This window comes from Dendropsophus ebraccatus, chromosome 3 (assembly GCF_027789765.1).
Source record: "Dendropsophus ebraccatus isolate aDenEbr1 chromosome 3, aDenEbr1.pat, whole genome shotgun sequence".
Lineage (NCBI taxonomy): Eukaryota > Metazoa > Chordata > Amphibia > Anura > Hylidae > Dendropsophus > Dendropsophus ebraccatus.
In genome coordinates this window covers 169,947,767-169,974,686 of record NC_091456.1, presented here as the reverse complement: position 1 = coordinate 169,974,686, position 26,920 = coordinate 169,947,767, and the positions used below count along the sequence as shown (strand labels likewise).

Below are 26,920 nucleotides of genomic sequence, written 5' to 3'. Positions count from 1 at the left end.
GCCCCCCTATCCCCACACACACAGCATCCCCTGCAGCCCCCCCTATCCCCAAACACAGCATCCCCTGCAGACCGCCCTATCTCCAAACACAGCATCCCCTGCAGCCCCCCTATCCCCACACACAGCATCCCCTGCAGCCCCCCTTCCCCACACACACAGCATCCCCTGCAGCCCCCTTCATCCCCCCCCCACAGCATCCCCTGCAGCCCCCCCTATCTCCAAACACAGCATCCCCTGCAGACCCCCCTATCTCCAAACACAGCATCCCCTGCAGCCCCCCCTTCCCCACACACACAGCATCCCCTGCAGCCCCCTCCATCCCCCCCACACAGCATCCCCTGCAGCCCCCTATCCCCAAACACAGCATCCCCTGCAGCCCCCCATCCCCCCCCACACAGCATCCCCTGTAGCCCCCCCATCCCCCCCCACACAGCATCCCCTGCACCCCCCCATCCTTACACACAGCATCCCCTGCAGACCATCATCCCCACACACACAGCATCCCCTGCAGCCCCCCCTATCCCCACACACAGCATCCCCTGCAGACCCCCATCCCTACACACACAGCATCCCCTGCAGACCCCCATCCCTACACACACAGCATCCCCTGCAGACCCCCATCCTCCCACACACACAGCATCCCCTGCAGCCCCCCTATCCCCAATCACAGCATCCCCTGCAGCCCCCCCCCCCCCTGTCCCCAAACACAGCATCCCCGGCAGACCGCCCTATCTCCAAACACAGCATCCCCTGCAGCCCCCCTATCCCTCCCCACACACAGCATCCCCTGCAGCCCCCCATCCCCACACACACAGCGTCCCCTGCAGCCCCCCATCCCCACATAGCATCCCCTGCAGCCCCCCATCCTCCCACACACACACAGCATCCCCTGCAGCCCCCCCTATCCCCAAACACAGCATCCCCTGCAGACCCCCCTATCTCCAAACACAGCATCCCCTGCAGCCCCCCTATCCCCACACACACAGCATCCCCTGCAGACCCCCCCTCCAAACACAGCATCCCCTGCAGCCCCCCTATCCCCACACACACAGCATCCCCTGCAGACCCCCATCCCTACACACACAGCATCCCCTGCAGCCCCCTCCATCCCCCCACACAGCATCCCCTGCAGCCCCCCCTATCCCCAAACACAGCATCCCCTGCAGACCGCCCTATCTCCACACACAGCATCCCCTGCAGCCCCCCTTCACCACACACACAGCCAGGGGCTGGCTGGCACATTTTAGCCTGGGGGGCAGGTACACAGCAGTGGCCCATGAGTAGCCGGCTAGCGGCCCATCCTTCAAGGACCACTCTGGTCCTTACCTTTTATTACGCTCCCCACATCGGTGCGAGGAAGGTAGATGCCACCCACTCCAATACTTCCTCCAGCGGCAATGTTCTCACACTTCGGATAACACATTGAGCCCTTCCAGTCATTTGTAAACAAGGAATTCCTACTGTTCCCTGTGAAGGGGTCGGAAGACACTTTCCTGTATAAGTCCATGGGACGGCTCAGCGCTGACACCGAACCATAGTCCCATAGACTTACATTGACAAAGAGACTTCTGGCCCTTTCACACAGAGCAGTGGGAATTCCCTGTCACAAATGACCAGAAGGGCTGGAGACATTATCCAAACTGTGCTGCTGGCAGAAGTACAGGCCCGGGTTATCATCCACCATCCCTGCACTGATGTTGGGAGGGTAATATTTGGTAAGAGCACAATTGTGCTGATATGGTTTTCAGCTGCACAGTATAGATTTACTGTGCATCTCCCCGAGGCTACCAACCACTGAGTATAAGATGCTGGGAAAGCTGGGTGACCTCCATTACACTGAGTACAATACAAGATGCTGGGAAACTGGGGTTTCTGTATTCACCATAGTCACTTTTCCCTTCACATGATCACTTTTGCTGTCGAAATTCCCCCCGCCCCCCTCATGGGCGCACCCCCTATTAGTAAAAATAATAATAAACATGGGCTGCTGGGTGTGTGTGGAGGGGGGGGGGGGCTGCAGGGGATGCTGTGTGTGTGGGGATGGGGGGCTGCGGGGGATGCTGGGAGGGGGGGTAGGATGGGGGGCTGCAGGGGATGCTGGGAGGGTAGGATGGGGGTCTGCAGGGGATGCTGTGTGTGTGTTGGGATGGGGGTCTGCAGGAGATGCTATGTTCGGGTATAGGGGGGTCTGCAGGGGATGCTGTGTTTGGAGATGGGGGGTCTGCAGGGGATGCTGTGTGTGTTTGGGGATAGGGGGGGCTGCAGGGGATGCTGTGTGGGGGGATGGAGGGGCTGCAGGGGATGCTGTGTGGGGGGGATGGAGGGGCTGCAGGGGATGCTGTGTGTGTGGAGGGGGGCTGCAGGAGATGCTATGTTCGGGTATAGGGGGGTCTGCAGGGGATGCTGTGTTTGGAGATGGGGGGTCTGCAGGGGATGCTGTGTGTGTTTGGGGATAGGGGGGGGCTGCAGGGGATTCTGTGTGGGGGGGATGGAGGGGCTGCAGGGGATGCTGTGTGTGTGGAGGGGGGCTGCAGGAGATGCTGTGTGTAAGGATGGGGGGGTGCAGGGGATGCTGTGTGTGTGGGGGGTCTGCAGGGGATGCTGTGTTTGGGGATAGGGGGCTGCAGGAAATGCTGTGTGGGGGGGATGGAGGGGGCTGCAGGGGATGCTGTGTGTGGGGATAGGGGGGCTGCAGGGGATGCTGTGTGGGGGGGATGGAGGGGGCTGCAGGGGATGCTGTGTGTGTGTGGGGATAGGGGGGCTGCAGGGGATGCTGTGTGGGGGGGATGGAGGGGGCTGCAGGGGATGCTGTGTGTGTGTGTGTTTGTGGGGATAGGGGGGGCTGCAGGGGATGCTGTGTGGGGGGGATGGAGGGGCTGCAGGCGATGCTGTGTGTGTGTAGGGATGGGGGGGCTGCAGGGGATGCTGTGTGTGTGGGGATGGGGGTCTGCAGGGGATGCTGTGTTTGGGGATAGGGGGGTCTGCAGGGGATGCTGTGTTTGGGGATGGGGGGGGGGGTCTGCAGGGGATGCTGTGTTTGGGGATAGGGGGGCTGCAGGGGATGCTGTGTTTGGGGACAGGGGGGGGGCTGCAGGGGATGCTGTGATTGGGGATAGGGGGGCTGCAGGGGATGCTGTGTGTGTGGGAGGATGGGGGTCTGCAGGGGATGCTGTGTGTGTAGGGATGGGGGTCTGCAGGGGATGCTGTGTGTGTAGGGATGGGGGTCTGCAGGGGATGCTGTGTGTGGGGATAGGGGGGGCTGCAGGGGATGCTGTGTGTGTGGGGATGATGGTCTGCAGGGGATGCTGTGTGTAAGGATGGGGGGCTGCAGGGGATGCTGTGTGTGGGGGGATGGGGGGCTGCAGGGGATGCTGTGTGGGGGGGATGGGGGGCTGCAGGGGATGCTGTGTTTGGGGATAGGGGGCTGCAGGGGATGCTGTGTGGGGGGGATGGAGGGGGCTGCAGGGGATGCTGTGTGTGTGGGGAAGGGGGGCTGCAGGGGATGCTGTGTTTGGAGATAGGGGGGTCTGGAGGGGATGCTGTGTTTGGAGATAGGGGGGGGCTGCAGGGGATGCTGTGTGGGGGGATGAAGGGGGCTGCAGGGGATGCTGTGTGTGTGGTGAAGGGGGGCTGCAGGGGATGCTGTGTGTGGAGATAGGGCGGTCTGCAGGGGATGCTGTGTTTGGGGATAGGGGGGGCTGCAGGGGATGCTGTGTGGGGGGATGGAGGGGGCTGCAGGGGATGCTGTGTGTGTAGGGATGGGGGTCTGCAGGGGATGCTGTGTGTGTGTGGATAGGGGGGCTGCAGGGGATGCTGTGTTTGGAGGGGGGGTCTGCAGGGGATGCTGTGTGTGTGGGGATAGGGGGGCTGCAGGGGATGCTGTGTTTGGAGATAGGGGGGTCTGCAGGGGATGCTGTGTTTGGGGATAGGGGGGGCTGCAGGGGATGCTGTGTGTGTGTGGGAGGATGGGGGGCTGCAGGGGATGCTATGTGGGGATGGGGGGCTGCAGGGGACGCTGTGTGTGTGGGGATGGGGGGCTGCAGGGGATGCTGTGTGTGGGGAGGGATAGGGGGGCTGCAGGGGATGCTGTGTTTGGAGATAGGGCGGTCTGCCGGGGATGCTGTGTTTGGGGACAGGGGGGGGGGGCTGCAGGGGATGCTGTGATTGGGGATAGGGGGGCTGCAGGGGATGCTGTGTGTGTGGGAGGATGGGGGTCTGCAGGGGATGCTGTGTGTGTGGGGATGGGGGTCTGCAGGGGATGCTGTGTGTGTAGGGATGGGGGTCTGCAGGGGATGCTGTGTGTGGGGATAGGGGGGGCTGCAGGGGATGCTGTGTGTGTGGGGATGATGGTCTGCAGGGGATGCTGTGTGTAAGGATGGGGGGGTGCAGGGGATGCTGTGTGGGGGGGGATGGGGGGGCTACAGGGGATGCTGTGTGGGGGGGGATGGGGGGCTGCAGGGGATGCTGTGTTTGGGGATAGGGGGCTGCAGGGGATGCTGTGTGGGGGGGATGGAGGGGGCTGCAGGGGATGCTGTGTGTGTGGGGAAGGGGGGGCTGCAGGGGATGCTGTGTTTGGAGATAGGGGGGTCTGCAGGGGATGCTGTGTTTGGAGATAGGGGGGGCTGCAGGGGATGCTGTGTGGGGGGGATGAAGGGGGCTGCAGGGGATGCTGTGTGTGTGGGGAAGGGGGGCTGCAGGGGATGCTGTGTGTGGGGATAGGGGGGCTGCAGGGGATGCTGTGTTTGGAGATAGGGCGGTCTGCAGGGGATGCTGTGTTTGGGGATAGGGGGGGCTGCAGGGGATGCTGTGTGTGTGGGGATAGGGGGGCTGCAGGGGATGCTGTGTTTGGAGATAGGGGGGTCTGCAGGGGATGCTGTGTTTGGGGATAGGGGGGGCTGCAGGGGATGCTGTGTGTGTGTGGGAGGATGGGGGGCTGCAGGGGATGCTGTGTGGGGATGGGGGGCTGCAGGGGATGCTGTGTGTGTGGGGATGGGGGGCTGCAGGGGATGCTGTGTGGGGATGGGGGGCTGCAGGGGATGCTGTGTGTGTGGGGATGGGGGGCTGCAGGGGATGCTGTGTGTGTGGGGATGGGGGGCTGCAGGGGATGCTGTGTTTGGAGATAGGGCGGTCTGCCGGGGATGCTGTGTTTGGGGATAGGGGGGGCTGCAGGGGATGCTGTGTTTGGAGATAGGGCGGTCTGCAGGGGATGCTGTGTTTGGGGATAGGGCGGTCTGCAGGGGATGCTGTGTGGGGGGATGGAGGGGGCTGCAGGAGATGCTGTGTGTGTAGGGATGGGGGTCTGCAGGGGATGCTGTGTGTGTGGGGATAGGGGGGCTGCAGGGGATGCTGTGTGTGTGGGGATGGGGGGGCTGCAGGGGATGCTGTGTGTGTGGGAGGATGGGGGGCTGCAGGGCATGCTGTGTGGGGATGGGGGGCTGCAGGGGATGCTGTGTGTGTGGGGATGGGGGGCTGCAGGGGATGCTGTGTGTGTGGGGATGGGGGGCTGCAGGGGATGCTGTGTGTGGGGAGGGATAGGGGGGCTGCAGGGATTGCTCTGTAGGCTCCAGTAATTACCTGGCTCCCTGCAGACCACCATCTTCTCAATTTTCCGGCTCCTCTATCCAGGCTGTATTAGTGGCAGCTGGGGGGAGAGAGCAGCCCCTAGTGGCCGGAGGGAGAAGGTGCAGCAGTTTACTTTTAACTATAAGCCTCATAGGCTTTAGTTAAAAGTATAGGGGTCTGCTAAGGGGGCGGGGCTTGACGGCGTGGAGGGGGCGGAGCTTCAGCGGTGGCCCGCAATACAGCCTGGCCTCTCAGCGCTCTTAGGTGACAGAGAAAAGAGCGCTGGGGAGGCAAGAAGCTGCAGGGCCCTAACACCTTCAACCAGCTGTCAGTGAGTGACAGCTGTGCGGCCCTTCAATGAAGTGGGGAAGAACGGCCCGGGGGGCAGATGCCACCCTGCCCCCCGGCCCAGCCCGCCCCTGCACACAGCATCCCCTGCAGCCCCCTTCATCCCCCCACACAGCATCCCCTGCAGCCCCCCCTATCTCCAAACACAGCATCCCCTGCAGACCCCCCTATCTCCAAACACAGCATCCCCTGCAGCCCCCCTTCCCCACACACACAGCATCCCCTGCAGCCCCCTCCATCCCCCCCACACAGCATCCCCTGCAGCCCCCTATCCCCAAACACAGCATCCCCTGCAGCCCCCCATCCCCCCCACACAGCATCCCCTGCAGACCCCCATCCCCCCACACACAGCATCCCCTGCAGCCCCCCATCCTTACACACAGCATCCCCTGCAGACCATCATCCCCACACACACAGCATCCCCTGCAGCCCCCCCTATCCCCACACACAGCATCCCCTGCAGACCCCCATCCCTACACACACAGCATCCCCTGCAGACCCCCATCCCTACACACACAGCATCCCCTGCAGCCCCCCATCCTCCCACACACACAGCATCCCCTGCAGCCCCCCTATCCCCAATCACAGCATCCCCTGCAGCCCCCCCCCTGTCCCCAAACACAGCATCCCCTGCAGCCCCCCTATCCCCAAACACAGCATCCCCTGCAGACCCCCCCCCCCCATCCCCAAACACAGCATCCCCTGCAGACCCCCCTATCCCCAAACACAGCATCCCCTGCAGACCCCCATCCCCACACACGCAGCATCCCCTGCAGCCCCCCTATCCCTACACACACACAGCATCGCCTGCAGCCCCTCCATCCCCCCCACACAGCATCCCCTGCAGCCCCCCCTATCCCCACACACAGCATCCCCCCATCCCCACACACACACAGCATCCCCTGCAGCCCCCTCCATCCCCCCCACACAGCATCCCCTGCAGCCCCCCTATCCCCACACACACACAGCATCCCCTGCAGCCCCCTCCATCCCCCCCACACAGCATCCCCTGCAGCCCCCCTATCCCCACACACAGCATCCCCTGCAGCCCCCTCCATCCCCCCCACACAGCATTTCCTGCAGCCCCCTATCCCCAAACACAGCATCCCCTGCAGACCCCCCACACACACAGCATCCCCTGCACCCCCCCATCCTTACACACAGCATCTCCTGCAGCCCCCCTCCACACACACAGCATCCCCTGCAGCCCCTCCATCCCCCCCACACAGAATCCCCTGCAGCCCCCCCCCATCCCCAAACACACACAGCATCCCCTGCAGACCCCCCATCTCCAAACACAGCATCCCCTGCAGACCCCCCTATACCCGAACATAGCATCTCCTGCAGCCCCCCTCCACACACACAGCATCCCCCGCATGCCCCTCCATCCCCCCCACACAGCATCCCCTGCAGCCCCCCCATCCCCCCACACAGCATCCCCTGCAGCCCCCCCTATCCCCAAACACACACAGCATCCCCTGCAGACCCCCATCTCCAAACACAGCATCCCCTGCAGACCCCCCTATACCCGAACATAGCATCTCCTGCAGACCCCCATCCCAACACACACACAGCATCCCCTGCAGACCCCCATCCTACCCTCCCAGCATCCCCTGCAGCCCCCCATCCTACCCCCCCTCCCAGCATCCCCCGCAGCCCCCCATCCCCACACACACAGCATCCCCTGCAGCCCCCCCCCCCCCTCCACACACACACAGCATCCCATGTTTATTATTATTTTTACTAATAGGGGGTGCGCACATGAGGGGGGCGGGGGGAATTTCGACAGCAAAAGTGATCATGTGAAGGGAAAAGTGACTATGGTGAATACAGAAACCCCAGTTTCCCAGCATCTTGTATTGTACTCAGTGTAATGGAGGTCACCCAGCTTTCCCAGCATCTTATACTCAGTGGTTGGTAGCCTCGGGGAGATGCACAGTAAATCTATACTGTGCAGCTGAAAACCACATCAGCACAATTGTGCTCTTACCAAATATTACCCTCCCAACATCAGTGCAGGGATGGTGGATGATAACCCGGGCCTGTACTTCTGCCAGCAGCACAGTTTGGATAATGTCTCCAGCCCTTCTGGTCATTTGTGACAGGGAATTCCCACTGCTCTGTGTGAAAGGGCCAGAAGTCTCTTTGTCAATGTAAGTCTATGGGACTATGGTTCGGTGTCAGCGCTGAGCCGTCCCATGGACTTATACAGGAAAGTGTCTTCCGACCCCTTCACAGGGAACAGTAGGAATTCCTTGTTTACAAATGACTGGAAGGGCTCAATGTGTTATCCGAAGTGTGAGAACATTGCCGCTGGAGGAAGTATTGGAGTGGGTGGCATCTACCTTCCTCGCACCGATGTGGGGAGCGTAATAAAAGGTAAGGACCAGAGTGGTCCTTGAAGGATGGGCCGCTAGCCGGCTACTCATGGGCCACTGCTGTGTACCTGCCCCCCAGGCTAAAATGTGCCAGCCAGCCCCTGCAGACAGGAGAGATTCCACCTCATTTGGGAGGCGTCACCCACCGCAAAATTAAAACTGAAAAACAACATAAAATACATCTAAAAGGCTGAGCTCAGCACACTGTACAGCCCTCACACATCTTACCGCTAATAGTCCATGTTCTGGGGGCTCTGGTTTGGGACACCCTTTGTCAGGATTGGGGTAAGTCTGATCAACTTCTTTCTTGTCTTCATTATCATTAATACAGAGCGCTCCCCTAGACAATAGAGAAATAGAGAGATCTATAGAGAGATAGATATAAGAGAGACAGGAGATAGATAGATTGATAGATAGGAGATAGTTAATAGATAGATAGGAGATAGATAGATAGATAGGAGATAGATAGATAGATAGGAGATAGTTAATAGATAGATAGGAGATAGATAGATAGAAGATAGATAGATAGATAGATAGGAGATAGATAGATAGGAGATAGATAGATAGATAATAGATGATTAGATAGGAGATAGATAGATAGATAGATAGATAGATAGATAGATAGATAGATAGATAGATAGGAGATAGATAATAGATAGATAGGAGATAGATAGATAGATAGATAGATAGATAGATAATAGACAGATAGATAGATAGATAGATAGATAGATAGATAGATAGATAGACACAGAAAATGGAAGCAGCACTGCGCCGTAATGCAGTGGGTGCCAGCAGACCTAAGTCTTGACTTACAGACCGAAGTAAATAGCAATTATATAGTCCACGGCACTCCCAGGGTTAACGGTGAAATCAGTGGTTTATTCAAATAAACATGGTACAGCAATCCAACACACGCAACGTTTCTGTAGCCTCACGCTAGCTTGGTAGCGTGAGGCTACAGAAACGTCGCGTGTGTTGGATTGCTGTACCATGTTTATTTGAATAAACCACTGATTTCACCGTTAACCCTGGGAGTGCCGTGGACTATCTCATTGCTAGATAGATAGATAGATACATACATACATAAATTGACAGATGATTGATTGATTGATTGACAGACAGATAGATGATAGATATGTGATAGACAGGAGATAGATAGATAGATAGATAGATAGATAGATAGATAGATAGATAGATAGATAGATGATAGATAGATAGATAGATAGATAGATAGGAGATAGATAGATAGTACAAAAGTATACAGAAGGAGGCAAAGCAGATTATAAATGCTGCTAAAGCCTCAAAAGAAGAGGAAATGGCAAAATCTGTTACTGCGGGAAATAAAACCTTCTTCAGATATATAAGTGACAGGAAGAAGAAGAATGGCTGCAGCATTACTAAAATAAGTAATGGGGAGAATACGTTTATTGATGGAGATAAGGCGGTCGCTGACTATTTGAATAGTTACTTCTGCTCAGTGTTTTCAGAAGGCGGCCTTCACAATCACAGGATGGTTGGACACAACATTGCCTCCAGCTATATGGGTTCGGCTCCAGTATTTTCAGAGGCTGAAGTTGCAGAGGAACTTGCCCGTTTAAAGCTGAATAAGGCGATGGGTCCAGATGGGATCCATCCCAGGGTTCTTAAAGAACTCAGATCTGTGATTGCTGCCCCCCTGACAGATCTGTATAACCAATCCCTGCTAACAGGAGATGTCCCCGATGATTGGAGAACAGCCAATGTTATACCAATCCACAAGAAGGGGAATAGAGAAGAGCCCAGTAACTACAGGCCAGTGAGCCTGACATCTGTAGTAGTGAAAATGATGGAAACTCTTCTAAAAAAGAAGATAATGGATCACCTAAGAATCAACAATTTGATGGATCCAAACCAGCATGGCTTTACTGAGGGCCGATCATGTCAGACTAATCTCATTGATTTCTTTGATTATGCCACAAAAGTGCTGGATGAAGGTGGTGCTGTGGATATCGCCTATCTGGACTTCAGCAAAGCTTTTGATACAGTTCCCCATAAAGAGCTGATAGAGAAGTTGGAGAAAATTGGACTTAATCCCTGGATAGTTCAGTGGATTTGTGGTTGGCTGAAGGAGAGATATCAGAGGGTTGTTGTTAATGGTGAATATTCTGAGCAGAGACTGGTTACAAGTGGTGGCCACAAGGGTCTGTTCTGGGTCCTATTCTTTTTAATATGTTTGTAAGTGACATAGGAGAAGGGTTGATAGGTAAAGTTTGTCTGTTTGCTGACGACACAAAAGTGTGCAATAGGGTGGATATTCCTGGAGGTGTCAGTAATATGGAAAATGATTTAGCTTTGCTAGATACGTGGTCCAAACAGTGGAAATTGAAGTTCAACGTTTCCAAATGTAAAATAATGCACTTGGGGAGGAGGAATCCTCTATCCGAGTATCACATCGGCAGTACTGTGTTGGAAAAGACTTCAGAAGAGAAGGATTTAGGGGTAATGATTTCTGAAAGCCTTAAAATGAGTCACCAGTGCAACCAGGCGGTGGGGAAAGCAAATCGTATGCTGGGGTGTATAGCTAGAGGTATAACCAGTAGGAAGAGGGAGATTGTGATCCCGCTGTATAGAGCTCTGGTGAGGCCACATCTGGAATACTGTGTCCAGTTCTGGAGACCTCACCTAAAAAAGGACATTGATAAAATAGAACGGGTCCAAAGACGAGCTACAAAAATGGTGGAGGGTGTGAGGCATAAACCATATCAGGAAAGACTTAAGGATTTGAATCTGTATAGTCTGGAGGAAAGACGGGAAAGGGGGGACATGATTGAAACCTTTAAGTATGTTAAGGGACTAAATAAGGTTCAAGAGGGGAGTGTTTTTAGTAAAAAACTGAGCTCAAGAACAAGAGGACACAGTGAGAGGTTAGTTGGGGGAAAGATCAGAAGCAATGTAAGAAAATATTATTTTACTGAAAGAGTAGTAGATACCTGGAACAAACTTCCAGCAGAGGTGGTTGGTAAATCTACAATAACAGAATTTAAACACGCCTGGGATAGACATATATCTTTCCTAAGATAATAAGGAATAAAATACTAAAAGGGCGGACTAGATGGACCCAGTGGTCTTTTTCTGCCGACAATCTTCTATGTTTCTATGTTTCTAGATAGATAGGAGATAGATAGATAGATAGATAGATGATAGATAGATAGATAGATAGATAGGAGATAGATAGATAGATAGATAGATATGTGATAGACAGGAGATAGATAGATAGATAGATAGATAGATAGATAGATAGATAGATAGATAGATAGATAGATAGATAGATAGATGATAGATAGATAGATAGATATCAGATGGGGTTCTTGTTGGATATTCAACCAACACCCATATTGGTGAGTAGTGTGGCTTGCATAGTCCCTTAGCAATGTTCCACTTGTGAACCATCATGTTCCATAGGGCCCCCCGTTCTTACATGCCCCATGTTTTTATACCCCCCTTTTCCCCACTTTCCAGATAAACCTTCTCTCCCTTCGCTCTTAGATTTGTGTGAGGAGGCAGAGATCACCTTTATGTGGTCATAAGAAGTGTTGAGAGGACTTGTCAAACCATTTGAGTTCGGCAACCTTCTCTGAACCCGAACACTCGGCATTTGACTTACGGTGGCTGGAGAAGTTGGATGTCTCCCTAAGGAGTCCTGGAAAGCATGGATACAGCCTATGGCTATGTTCACACTACGTATGAGACCGGCTGTTCCGTGACCGGGCGGGGTAACGAAACGGCCGGTCTCTGAAAAGATGATCTTTAGCGCCGCAGAGTTCTGAGCCCGCATCAGAACTCCTAACTGCACACTATGGAGCGTGAGGCCGGAGCTGCTCGCTCCATAGTGGGCACTGACAGGGTTTTCTGCGGCTGCTATTCAATGGATAGCGGCCGCAGAAAACTGACATGTCAGTTTTCTACGGCACTGCTAGGGATCCCAGCTGGAGCGTATACTATGTGTGTGTGTGTGTGGGGGGGGGGGGGGGGCAAATGCCAAGTGCCAAATGCTGAGTGTTCGGTTTCGGAGAAGGTTGTTGAACCTGAACTGTTTGACATGTCCACTGAACACTAATCAGCTGTGCAAAATGTACAAATAGGAGAGCGAGGTCACATGAGTTCCTGACACAGACGAGGGAAATAAAAGTTAGCAGAGACAGAAAACTTGTGTGATGCTCAGGAGAAGGTCTGATTTCTTTGAGCTCTTACCAGACACCAGAGAAGACTGGAGAAGAGCCAAGGAGCAGGGGAGCAGATGGAATCGATGTGATCTTTATTCACGGTCCGCTCCCTGTCCCTCCCTAATCCCGTCTCCCCGCAGGCCTCGCTGTGCGGGTTTCATCTATCTATGGGTTTCGGTAACGTTCCGGCTCCTTCTCACCCACCAGGAGGTTCCAGCCCTCAGAAGCATCACGTTCTTTTACATTTCATATTATTGTTGATCTAACGACTGGAAACAAAACTGTGATTCTGGCAAATCCCCCAACTAATACGTCCGAGAGCGGAGGATTAGAGGATGAGATGAGAGGGATGGAACTCGATAGAACAAAGCGACTCTGCAGACGCTTCATGATAAGTTACATCTGAAGTCCCCGCTGCAGTGACCTAAAGCCAATACAGCTAGAACAACAGGGGTTGTCCAGACACGGCCACTTTCTTCTAGAAACAGCGCCACCCCTGTCCTCAGGTTGGGTGTGCGTTTTGCAGCTCAGTTCCATTGAAGTAAATGAAGCTGAACTGTAATACCACACACAAGCTGAGGACAGGGATGGTGCTGTTTTTGCAAGAAAGTAGCCGTGCTTTGATAACCCCGACTAACCCCTTTAACACTACAGAGCAGCTACAAAGACCATTTCTTGTTCTGGAAGAACTGTCCTGTCTAGAATTACATAGATCAAAGAACTGTATGGACACTGTAATGTTTAATTTATCCAGTGGTGGCGCTGTAGGGAATTTTATACACTTTCTATACTGGATTTCCTCAAATATCACAATGGTCACAGGGGGACAGTTTGTGATCAGCTTATTGACTTTTCTAACAAGGATTGTCCAAACCCCTTAAAGAACATAAATATGGAGTATGAAGCAATTGATAAAACTTTGACTACCTGTAGTCACCACTAGGGGAGCCCACTGAGTACTGATTTATACAGATACTATTGAATGCCATGGGGGCTATAACATTCTGTGGTGAGCTCCCCTAGTGGTGGCTGTAGGCAAATGCTATGACTATGTGCTAGAAAGCAGAGGAAATAGTTCATTGACCACCGATACCACCACTGACTACCCGCATGGCAGTCCATGGTCTGACTCTATAGAATGCAACAGAAAATTATAAAAATGCAGACAAAAAGGGTATAATATAATCCACATCTGATTCACTTACTTGTCTTCAAACAGAGCGACGTAGCAATAGTCTTCCTGGCTCTGCGGACCCTCACAGGGTTTGCCCCCGTTACGAGGTGCAGGGTTGTTACACACCCTTGTTCTCCTCCTATTAGAGAAGGCGTCACATGAGCTCCAGGCCGACCAGCAGCTCCAGGACCCATCAACCACAACTAGAGGAAGACAACAAAGGGTTAACCAAGATCAGACTGATCGCAGGGGACTCCGGACCACAGATTGGCCGGACCTGAAGCCTAGGAGCACTGTATGAATCAAAGAATTATTATTATTATTGGTATTATCTGAGCAGAGTATATTGGTATTATCTGAGCACTGTATGATGGTATTACCTGAGCACTGTATGATGGTATTACCTGAGCACTGAATGATGGTATTATCTGAGCACTGTATGATGGTATTATGTGAGCACGGTATGATGGTATTATGTGAGCACTGTATGATGGTATTATCTGAGCACTGTATGATGGTATTATGTAAGCACTGTATGATGGTATTATCTGAGCACTGTATGATGGTATTATCTGAGCACTGTATGGTGGTATTATCTGAGCACTGTATGATGGTATTATGTGAGCACTGTATGATGGTATTATCTGAGCACTGTATGATGGTATTATCTGAGCACTGTATGATGGTATTATGTGAGCACTCTATGATGGTATTATCTGAGCACTGCATGGTGGTATTATTTCAGCACGGTATGATGGTATTATGTGAGCACTGTATGATGGTATTATGTGAGCACTGTATGATGGTATTATCTGAGCACTGTATGGTGGTATTATCTGAGCACTGTATGATGGTATTATCTGAGCACTGTATGATGGTATTATCTGAGCACTGCCTGGTGGTATTATATGAGCACTGTATGATGGTATTATCTGAGCACTGTATGATGGTATTTGTGCACCGTATGATTTAATTATTTGAGCACTGTATGATGGTATTATCTGAGCACTGTATGGTGGTATTATCTGAGCACTGTATGATGGTATTATCTGAGCACTGTATGATGGTATTATCTGAGCACTGTATGGTGGTATTATCTGAGCACTGTATGATGGTATTATGTGAGCACTGTATGATGGTATTATCTGAGCACTGTATGATGGTATTATCTGAGCACTGTATGATGGTATTATGTGAGCACTCTATGATGGTATTATCTGAGCACTGCATGGTGGTATTATTTCAGCACAGTATGATGGTATTATGTGAGCACTGTATGATGGTATTATGTGAGCACTGTATGATGGTATTATCTGAGCACTGTATGGTGGTATTATCTGAGCACTGTATGATGGTATTATCTGAGCACTGTCTGGTGGTATTATATGAGCACTGTATGATGGTATTATCTGAGCACTGTATGATGGTATTTGTGCACCGTATGATGGAATTATTTGAGCACTGTATGATGGTATTATCTGAGCACTGTAAGATAGTATTATATGAGCACTGTATGACAGTATTATCTGAGCACTGTCTGGTGGTATTATATGAGCACTGTATGATGGTATTATCTGAGCACTGTATGATGGTATTTGTGCACCGTATGATTTAATTATTTGAGCACTGTATGATCTGTATGATGGTATTATCGGAGCACTGTATGATGGTATTATCTGAGCACTGTATGATGATATTATGTGAGCACTCTATGATGGTATTATCTGAGCACTCTATGATGGTATTATCTGAGCACTGCATGGTGGTATTATTTCAGCACGGTATGATAGTATTATGTGAGCACTGCATGGTGGTATTATTTCAGCACTGTATGATGGTATTATTTCAGTAATGTTTGATAATTTATATGAGGACAGTATGGTGGCATGTTAATAGCATGGCACTGTTCAGAGATTTATTTGTATGATGGTGTTATTTGAGCACTATATGATGGTATTATTTTTGCACAGCATAACAATATTTGAGAATCATAGGATGGTATTATTTGAGTATGGTGGCATATTTATAGCATAGCACTGTACAGAGATTTATTTCATCACTATATGGTTGTATTACTTTAGCAGTGTCAGTCACTTACCTGAATTGTAACCTGGTGCCCGCTTTTCACAGCTTTCCCCGTAGGTCCCCGGCTGGCAAACACAGTGGCACGCTGTCTCCAGTAATACGGTCCTGGCATTATTAGGGCACGGCGAGCATCGACAAGGGTCAAACCTTTTTGAATACTCATCAAACGCTTTCAGGAGGTTGCGCCGTTTTGTTACCGCACAAGGGATCCCTCTCACCAGATCCACAATGGGCTTCGTCTGGATAATAAATAATTTGGGGATAGCGTCATATGACCTTCCATCATATGAAACGTCACATAAATATATATATGCATATAGTGGATTAGAGGTTAGTGTGAGAATTTCTGTAATAGCCCTGGTGGCCTAGAGGGGATATTAAAGGATTAATATTGATATCTATAACCCATAATGATCTAGGATTGCTATGGGTTAATATAGAATAGCCTTGGTAGTTTATAGTGACTTAGAGATCACACCTAGTATATTTGATGGTATAAAGTAATGAAGTCGGTATTATTGATGATATCCATTATCCATGTTGGTCTACAAGGGGTATGGATTAAAAGATAATAGTCCTGGTGGTATATAGGATATGTTTGGGTTGAAGGGGTTATCCCAATATCAAAATGGGGGGTGAGCAGCAGATCATGGGGGTTGGATAGCTGCGCCCCGACAATCCTGAAAATGGAGGTCTACTGTCCCCTGACTGAATGGTGCATCAGTGCTCCATTGATTTTCTATGGGGACTTGCCAAGGACCGAATTCTCAGGATCAGTGTGGATCGCAGCGATCAGACCCTTACTGATCAGCTAGTTATCTCCTATCTTATGGATAGGGGATACGTTTTAATCTTGGGATAACCCCTGTAATTCATAATAGCCCTGGTGGTCTAGGGCTGTTAATACCTAGTATTTTTTTTTGGTCTAGTGTGATAAAGGGGTATATAGTGATACCCATTACCCATGTTGGTCTAGGATGGACTGTATATGGGTTAATATATATTAGCCCTGGTGGTCTAGAGCTGTTAATATCAAGTGTCTTTGATGGTCTAGTGTGTTAAAGGGGTGATTATTTATACTCATTACCCATGTTGGTCTAGGATGGACTGTATATAGGTTAATATATATTAGCCCTGGTGGTCTAGAGCTGTTAATATCAAGTGTCTTTAATGGTTTAGTGTGTTAAAGGGGTGACTATTGATACCCATTACCCATGTTGGTCTAGGATGGACTATATATACAGTAGGTTAAGATATATTAGCCCTGGTGGTCGTGAGCTGTTAATATCAAGTGTCTTTGATGGTCTACTGTATTAAAGGGGACAATATTGATATCCATTACCCATGTTGGTCTAGGATGAACTATATATGGGTAATATATATTAGCCTTGGTGGTCTAGGGTGGTTTACAGGATGGTAGTATATTAAATCATATTATATTATATTCTTTATGATGATGAGGGGTTTCAGGAAAGTAGACCTAGAATTTATATTCATGTAATAGAAATAGTTCCAGAATTCATTGGTCTGATCTTTAGCTCCTTTACCTCAAAATCCACCATCACGGGGTTATCTGCGGTGGAGGCGCTCCATTCTGCATACGCTTTGTGCTCGGGGAAGGCGCCCTTCCTCTGCCAGGCCAGTTTAGCAGCGTATTCTGCCCTGCCGCCCTTTACAAAAGATATAGACTTTTCTGAAGATTGTAGAAATGAACCTGAGAGGAAAGAAAGTCCTGGTCACTGAAAGACTTGGAGGACTAAAGAAAGGAAGCAAGCTGTGTTATCAGCTGCATAAAATAAAATTATATAAAATAAAATTATATAACATTAATATAACTTTATTAGAAAAAAGTATGCTCTTTAAAACTTTTGATTTGATTGAGTGGTGGCAGTAATGGGCGACATGGATTCTCTGCTGGGAACGGCCAGGCTGCTGAAGCCCTGTCCCAGCACAGTTATATGTTACTAGCATATTACTAGCGATTGTCTATCCTCCTCTAATAGTTATTCTAATGAGTGTTAGCATTAGAATAGACATTACATTTGGGGAGCTGGATGTGTCAGAAGTGCTGCAGCCGTGGCACAGTGCAGCAGAGTGAGGATGACTGTCAATTACTGCTTGCTCTGCTACACTGTACAGCTCCCCCCAGTGTAATGTCTATTCTAATGGTAACATGTATTATATAGACATCAGGGAAGGCTGCAGCTCTAGTGACACAGGCAGCTTCTCCCAGTGTAATGTCTATTCTAATGGTAACATGTAATATATAGATATCAGAGGAGGCTGCATCACTGGTGACACAGACAGCTCCCCCCAGTGTAATGTCTATTCTAATGGTAACATGTAATATATAGACATCAGAGGAGGCTGCATCACAAGTGACACAGACAGCTCCCCCCAGTATAACGTCTATTCCAATGGTAACATGTAATATATAGACATCAGAGGAGGCTGCATCACTGATGACACAGACATCTTCCCCCAGTATAACGTCTATTCTAATGGTAACATGTAATATATATATATATATATATATATATATATATATATATATATATCACTTGCACTGGTGTATTGTTAGAATTTAAATACCTCCATATTTCTCGCTCATCTTGTTGGTTCTGCAGTTCTCTTTTACTGTTTTTTTAGAAAAAAAAATAAGAATCTGGTCGCTTGTTTCTTTTCTGGAACATTCCGTGGATTCCTCAACTGTCAGACCTACATATACATAGATACATTGTGAATAGAGACCACAGGGGCAGGTCCATCAGCACCGTATTGAATTCTGATGATATTATTAAATGTCAACACATTAATATATTTATATTCCAAGTAAAAAAATACTAGGGGGGGGGGGGCTTTTACTTACAACACGTTTCCATGTTTCTAACCCTAGGATACCACAAAATCCAATGTTCAGAGCAGAAAGGACAACAAAGGGACGGATGAAGGTAAAGGAAGGGGACCTGGCACAAGAGAGCGCCATCTATAGGACATGTGAAGAGGTATTGCTTCTCCTCTGAAATTTCATATGACATAGAAACATCAATGGCTGAAGAGTTTAACCTCTTGGGGGGACATTTATGAAGTCCAGCGTTTTTTTACACCGGGCCTACAAATGTCTCTGCAGCTCCGGAGCTCAGGGGATTTATGTAGAGGTGGAATTTTAGCTTTTCAGCTTAGAGCTGGCGTAGGTTTCAATATAATTTTTCCACTGGAAAAATGATAAATGCGGCGCACGCAGAGGCCGCGCCCCCTCTGTGTGCTACAGCATATGGGCCACCTATGGGCCACCTCTGTCCATTTCAGGAACTGTCCAGAGCAGAAGAGGTTTTTTATGGGGACTTGCTGCTGCTCTGGACAGTTCCTGACATGGACAGAGGTGGCAGCAGAGAGCACTGAGCCAGACTGAAAAGAATACACCACTTCCTGCAGGACATACAGCAGCTGATAAGTACTGGAGGACTGGAGATTTTGAAATAGAAGTAAATTACAAATATATATAACTTTCTGACACCAGTTCATTTGAAAGAACATTTTTTTTGCCAAAGTATCTCTTAAAGATTTGAAGGGAAAAGCAGTAATGATACAGAAATAAGTGTAATTATTAATTAATTGTATGTAAGTGCATTGTCAGGGCAGATGTTCCCCTGTGCAGATTGTCAGTACAGATGGTAATATTTGCTATCTATGGAACGTTGCCTAGTAAAACAGAGAATATGGAAGAGATGAGAAGGATTTTGCTGTTCTTACCATTTGCTGTTTTCAATTAACTGAAAACCTTCTTTATCACTAAAGTGATATACTCCAATACTAGTGACCCAGAGAGCGAGGAGACGACAGGACTGAGGACCAGCAGCAATGCAGAATGTATGGGTTACTGTAGATTGTTACTAGAGCATTGCCCTCTAGAGGTAGGGCTATTATTAACTGCCCATAGACACAGTAGTAGTGTACTGCAGGGGTATTTCAGTGTATGAATAAATCTCCATATATGGCTGGTGCTGTAGAGAATAAAACAAAAAAGATACTTACCTGCCCCCATTCCCCTGCAGGTTAAACCACAGCTCTTGTTTGGCTTCTTTTGGTCTCCATTATACCTGTCTCTTCGGCTTGGTTTTGGTAAGAGGTTGAGGCAAGACCTGTCCACTACTAGCCCAGACAATGACTGGTCCTGCTCTGACTGGACTGGAAGGAGCTGAATGGGTCTACAGGGGTAGGTAAGTATAGCATTTCTGCTATAACATGGGTTAGACAAGAAAATATGACGTGGACAGGCTCCCGAGCCTGTGCCATACACTATGGGTGCCAACTGAAATCCATCAGTAATAACCAGCATTGGTGTCCAATGCCACTTTTTAACTGTTTATATGAATTTACAGATGATTAGTGCAGATCTTTTTGTCCTGTTTGTTTCGTCTGGGTGTTTCTTCCTTTGTATCAGTCTGTATCATGACCTCCTATCGTGTTCTGGCTGTCTCGGCTGCTCCTTACCTGAGTTCTTCAGCTCCTCAGCACTATACTGGTAGAGGAGGTCATACGATCCGCCCATGGTGCCCGCTGTGATGTAATGGGTACCAAAATCATCAAATATTCTGCTATAGAGCGGATAGTTGTATTCCAAGGGCAGATGATTCAGAGCCTGCAGGAAGACATCCGAGAGCCAGAGATTGTCCGCCTTCATTCTGAATTCTGACACTGAGATCACTTTATTGATCCGAATGAAATTAGAATTCTAGAAGAAAAAGACAGAATTTCAGCTGATACATTGTTTTATTATTTTATATTATATTGAATTACTGTAAAGGGAACAGAGATATCTATGTATTATCTATCTATCTATCTATCTATCTATCTATCTATCTATCTATCTATCTATTATCTATCTATCTATCTATCTATCTATCTATCTATCTATTATCTATTTATCTATCTATCTATCTATCTATCTATCTATCTATCTATCTATCGAATTGTAAAATAACATACCCTAAGGCTATGTTCACACACAGTAAAATCAGCTGTTTAAATAAAATATACTGCGAGTCATGAGCCCTTTCTATACTCTTCTCTATAGACCAAATAGTGTATTGGTAAGAGGTTTTCACGGTAAAACATTCCAATGAGCTATCCACAGGACAGCTCCTCAATCACTGATGTAGGGGTGCTGAGGGGTGTAGCTAGAATTCATGGGGCCGCATAGCAAAAAATTTTAAGAGGCGCCCCTCCCCTACACACAACACAAAGCACTGCACATTTTTTGTGTTGCGGCATGTAAGTAAACACTGGGGGGGAGATTTATCAAACATGGTGTAAAGTGAAACTGGCGCAGTTGCCACTGGCAACCAATCAGATTCCACCTTTCATTCCTCACAGACTCTTTGGAAAATGAAAGGTGGAATCTGATTGGTGGCTAGGGGCAACTGAGACAGTTTCACTTTACACCAGCTTGATAAATCCCCCCCCCCGGGTCACTTACACACTGCAGTACATAAAGGGTTAAGCAGAAGGACACACATTCTTACCTTCTCCCCCGGGTTTTCCCTCCTGCACGGGCCCCATAGCAACTGCCTACCCTGCCTCTACGGTAGCTTCACCACTGCCCCTGACACTCTGCCTATCACTCCCCACACTACACAGTAAATGTTGGGAGTGGTTGTTTTATTTTCACTGTGTAGTGGTCGGACCTGGTTACAGCAGTAAAGTGTGGTCACCACTACACAGTGAATAGGGACAACTGCTTCCGACCCCATTAACTGTGTAGTGCGGGCGCTGATCAGCTGATCGGTAGGGTGACCCCCTCCAATTAGTGATTAGAACATCTGGGTTCTGGGTCAGTGAGTGAGTATCAGAGCAGATCGCATACCTTCACCCTGATGATTCTTTACCTTTTCATAAGATGCTTGTAAGGCTCCTTTCAAGGATGATGAAGACCAGTTTTTGGATTTACTTTTAAAGTGGAATAAGAATGGAATTCCAAAAGATTTCCCTCCCGATCCCTGATGACTTCCAAGTTGGCTAGGGAAATCAGCAAAATTGATGAGACTGTGATAGAAATTAGAGGACACATCGTCTTCTTCATCTTTCATCTGTTAAAGGAACAAAACACGCTTTACTATTATATATTGGTATGAAAGATCAAAACGTCTATTCACAAGATCATAACGTCTATACACAAACATCAAAGCAGGAGCAGAATATTTGAAGGGAATGTATCGGAGCCAGATTGGTAACTCTGAAATTCACTCATGTCACCATAGGCAGGCATTTCCTGTTTTCTGAAGCTCACTGGTCAGCTTTTTTGTACAGACTTAGGCTATGTTCACACCATGTAAGTTCCGTGGAAATCACAGCTGTTGTTTCAACGGCCGTGATTTCCACGGAACTTACGTAGTGCTGTAGGCCGAAGGGATCCCAGCCGGAGTCTATACACATAGTATACACTCCGGCTGGGATCCCTAGCAGTGCCGTAGAAAACTGAAATATCAGTTTTCTGGGGCCGCTATTCAGGGAAAAGCGGCCGCAGAAAACCATGTCAGTGCACACTATGGAGTGAGCGGCTCCGGCCACATGCTCCATAGTGTGCAGTGGGGAGTTCTGATGCAGGCGTGCACGGATGCGCCCGCATCAGAACTCAGCGGCGCTTAAGATCATTCGGCCAGTACAGCAGTAACGGCCGGATGATCTTAAGCGCCGCAGAGTTCCGGCGGGGATGATCTTTTCAGAAACCGGCCGTTCCGTGACCCGGCCGGGTCACTGAATGGCCGGTCTCTTACGCAGTCTGAACATAGCCTTAGACAGAATAAGCAGAGTCATCTCATAATCAGAAACAAAAAGTGTGGAGTGGTACACCCCCAGTGTGGAGGCGACATGGTCGGTCACTTGCTAGGTGGTGAAGTGTGACGCCAGTTCTATGGTGGTTGGCCGAGATATAGCCGGGCCCAGTGATGTTATGTTGTGACGCCAGTGCCGGTTGGGCACACAGGTATGGTGGCAATCCTGCTTTTATTTTAAAGGGCCAGTTATACCTTGTTCCCCTGTGGACAGTGACCTGCCGGGTCCCTTGGGTTGTTGTCACGGTGGTCTGGAGTGGAATAGTAACCCACCCGGACAATTGTCACTGCCACCCACAGAAAGGGGAGATGACTAGAGATGAGCGAACCCGAATGATCCTCATTTGATTAGCGGGGGCTGCTGAACTTGGATAAAGCTCTAAGGTTGTCTGGAAAACATGGATACAGCCAATGACTATATCCATGTTTTCCACATAGCCTTAGGGCTTTATCCAAGTTCAGCAGCCACCGCTAATCAAATGCCGAAAGTTCGGGTTCGGATGGACTCGAGCATGCTTGAGGTTCGCTCATCTCTAGAGATGACCCCTCCGAAGATACTTGTATGCAGCAGATCATACAGCTTTGCATTGATATAAGACGTTTAATTTGATAAGACACTTAATAGCCTAGGATCCAGATCTGCAGTGAGAGTATAGAGAGTGATACAGTCATGCTGACTGGGTTGCGTGCTGAGAGGTATATAGAAGAATCAGAAGAGTAGAGAGGAGGATGTTGTGAGAGTCCCAATCCAAGTGGTATTGTGCTCTGCTGGGATGTCGGAGGTAGAAATAGAAGAATACTTGAGAAGAGAGAGAGAATACTTGTGGCCTTGTTTTGACTCTTTGGTCTTTGCACCATCTATTGCCCTACCAGTGTCGGGGGACCCGTCCTAGTGGGTGACACAAGCCTCAGACCTTGTTACCTGGGATGACCAGAATGCTGAGGGTTCCCTGCTTACACCCGCGCTGCGAGATAGACTTCATAGAATTCCTGAACTGTGTCTCTCCTTATCCACAGTGTGGGTTGAGATGATCTCTGACTTGTCCTCTCTAGTGAAGGTTTTAACACTGCATAGTGTTGAGTGGACTTACTTGAGATAAAAAGATAAGCTGCTAAGTTTGCTTCTTGACTGCACACTGAGACTGGGGACCTGGCAGAGGGCCAGGGCCCAACTGGACCTCTGGAGAGCGTTCTGGCTTGTGTCCTTCCTCTACAGAATCTAGGGACAAAGGACACTACACTTCCTTTACCCATGTTACTTCCTATCTACAGTCCCTGTAAGGTGTACTGTGAATGGGTGAAGAGTGCATATGTAAGAAGTACCCCTGCCGTAAGAACTTTTATAGTTTGGTAGTGTCTTCATCATCTCAGCAAGTAAAAATGTAAACGCTGTGCACACCTGAAATGTAATGCTTTCCAAGTTTGCAGGCATTCGATACAACTTCCTGTTGGGTCCTGTTCTATTACCAGAAACGGTTTCACGTCTCCCTCCAAGAAACGAATTGTCAAGGACCTCGCCTCCCATCTCCCCAGACAGATAGTTATACCTAGAGCCAGATATAACACATAAATTACAACAGTTGCCATGTAATGGATTCACTGGACCTATCCTGGCATAACCCCCAAGATTAGTACTAGGACAGTTTTTACACAATTTGTAGGATGCATAGTTTTTTTTTCTAGTATCGAGTATATTGAATACCAGTAAAACATATAAGAAATTATATCAGTAATTATAGTCCATGGATTACCCGTTTCCCATCAGCTGCACTCCAGGGATGTTCTCAAAGCTCCTCTTGGGCTCTATCTTCCTCCTGCAGCCTCTTTCATCAGAGTTGTCTCCACAGTCATTGTCTCCATTACATTTCAATTTTGGGTCAATGCAGCGACCTGTAAAAAAAAACTATTTTAGGTTTTTTTTTTTAAATTGCCAGGCTTTGGCAACAAACAAATTGGGGCTCCTACCCCCATCTGTAATCTTTATACAGTTTATCATTTAAGGCCACATAATAACCCTATAAGATCATATTTTGCTGCCATATACAGCCCATAAAATACCAACATATAGTTCCCAAATAATACCACACATAATATTGTTATATGTTCCATAATTTTATAGTTCAATTCAAATTCTAAAAGAAATAATACTTGGTGGTTTTACATGCCAAGTAATGTAGCCCCTGGGTAAATTACCAAGGTGCCCAAATACTATTTTTGGGAGTTTTGCTGGGAGCCTGTCCATTAGCAGAATCCTTCTTCACCTCTGAGGCCTTATCAGTATACAGTACAGACTCATTCCTTCAGATCCTGTTATCCTCTTTCTCGTGTGTGTGTGTGTGTGTGTGTGTGTGTGTGTAAATTTCTGAGAAAAGTGCTAACAATCTGCTGCAAATACAAATTCACCCTTTTTCGCATTAGCAGAATACGCCCTCTTCCCCCAAAGAGTCATTGGTACATCAGTACCCAGTGTAGACTCAAAACCTTTAGATCCTGACTCCTATTGCTCATCTATGTGTATAATTCCCCCCCCAAAAAAAAAAAAAATTAACAACCTGCTACAATTACAGATTCCACAGATACTGTCACCCCATTTTCCATTGACAAAATACCCCTCCATCTGTGCCCAGTATAGACTCAACCTTTTCAGATCCTACTGTCCTATTCCAAATCTATGTGTGTAAATTTATGGGGGGGGGGCACAACCTACTGCCAATACAAATTCCACAGAAAAAGTCACCCTGCTTTTCCATTAAAGTCACATTCCCCCCACCCACCCAAATAATCATCAGTACATCAGTACCCAGTATAGACTCAACCCCTTCAGCTCCTGTTGCTCATGTTTGTATGATTTTTTGACCAGTAAGTAATTAACAACCTGCTACAACTGGACTCCACAAAGATTATTACCCCATTTTCCATTGACAGAATACCCCTTCATCTGTACCCTGTATAGATTTAACCTTTTCACTTCCTACTGTCCTATTTCTAATCTATGTTTGTAATTTTCTGGAGAAAGTAGTTAACAAACTGCTGCAATTCCAAATTCTTCAGAAACTGTCAACGAGCTTTTCTATTGGCAGAATATCCCGCCAATAAACACAACCTTTTTAGTTCCTGTTGTCCTATTGGTCATCTATGCGTGTCATTTGGAAAAAGTAGTTAACAACCTGCTGCGTATGTAACCCCGCTTTTTCAGCCGGATTAGTTATATACCTGTATAGGTCTTATCTTCTTATACCACTGCATATAAAGCCACACATGACACTCAAGGCTCTAGGAAAGCTAGGTGATCATTTATGTGTGTGCTATAATGGCAGCCATATTGTTTGTCCCCCCAACTTCTCTCAAAGTAGTGGAGAATTTGCAATGACTTGATAGAGGAGGCCAGCTCTGCCTGTGATTTTCCTTTTTTCCTTCACATTTCTAAGAAAATACTAATTTACATGTATCAGCTGAACTCTCCACATGAGAGGTAGAAAGGGATAAACTGTAATTAATGTTCCTCCCAATGATAACAGGGAAATGAATAGCAATGAACTGCAAACCATCCGTATCGGCTCAGAGGCTGTAATAGCCATATATGCTATAACTGAGCTCACTTAGTTAAATCTTTAATGTGAATATCACAATTTCTTTTTATCTAAATAGATCGAAAATTTTCAGTTAATTATGTAATATATGTTCCCAGCAGTTGGAGCTTTATGCCGACACAGCGCTCCAGATCTGCAATGATATAGATTTAAAGGGAATCTGTCTGACAAAATTCACACTCCAAACTGCTAACGCTGTCAGGCCTCATGCACACCTTCCATGCATGGTCCATATGTATACAGACGGAACGTATTATCAGGATAGGAGGGGGAGTGAGAAGGGGTCACAGCCCTCAGCACTTCAGAATCTTGGGAACACCTCTTTGACACTTTGCACCAGAGAATAAAACTTTATGGAAGCACAGACAGATATATGAAAGGAACCATGGGGCAGATTTATCAAACATGGTGTAAAGTGAAACTGACTCAGTTGCCCCTAGCAACCAATCAGATTCCACCTTTCATTTTCCAAAGAGTCTGTGAGAAAAGAAAAGTGCAATCTGATTGGTTGCTATGGGCAACTGAGCCAGTTTCACTTTACACCATGTTTGATAAATCTCCCCACTGTCTCCTTGACCTAACAGCACCTAACATTGTCAGTAGAGATGAGTGAGACTCGAACATGCTCGAGTCCCATCGCTCAGCATTTGAATACCAGTGGCTGAAGAAGTTGTATGGAACCCTAGGGAGTCTTGGAAAACATGGATAGAACTATAGGCCATAGGCTGTATGCATGTCTTCTAGAAAA

At 48.4% G+C, this 26,920-nt stretch overlaps 1 protein-coding gene across 2 annotated transcripts in view; it reads right to left on the bottom strand.

The window, feature by feature from the left end:
* Positions 1–26,920, bottom strand: part of C6 (complement C6) — a 56,808-nt gene that overhangs the window by 17,213 nt on the left and 12,675 nt on the right. For both annotated transcript variants that reach the window (XM_069963108.1, XM_069963110.1), the window contains exons 5-13: positions 24,334–24,472; positions 23,982–24,129; positions 21,638–21,838; positions 20,244–20,484; positions 18,342–18,467; positions 17,297–17,463; positions 15,763–15,988; positions 13,696–13,867; positions 8,517–8,628 (exon numbers count right to left, since the gene is read on the bottom strand). In XM_069963108.1, the coding sequence (XP_069819209.1) occupies positions 8,517–8,628; positions 13,696–13,867; positions 15,763–15,988; positions 17,297–17,463; positions 18,342–18,467; positions 20,244–20,484; positions 21,638–21,838; positions 23,982–24,129; positions 24,334–24,472 (1,532 nt within the window). The remainder of the gene's footprint in view (positions 1–8,516; positions 8,629–13,695; positions 13,868–15,762; positions 15,989–17,296; positions 17,464–18,341; positions 18,468–20,243; positions 20,485–21,637; positions 21,839–23,981; positions 24,130–24,333; positions 24,473–26,920) is intronic.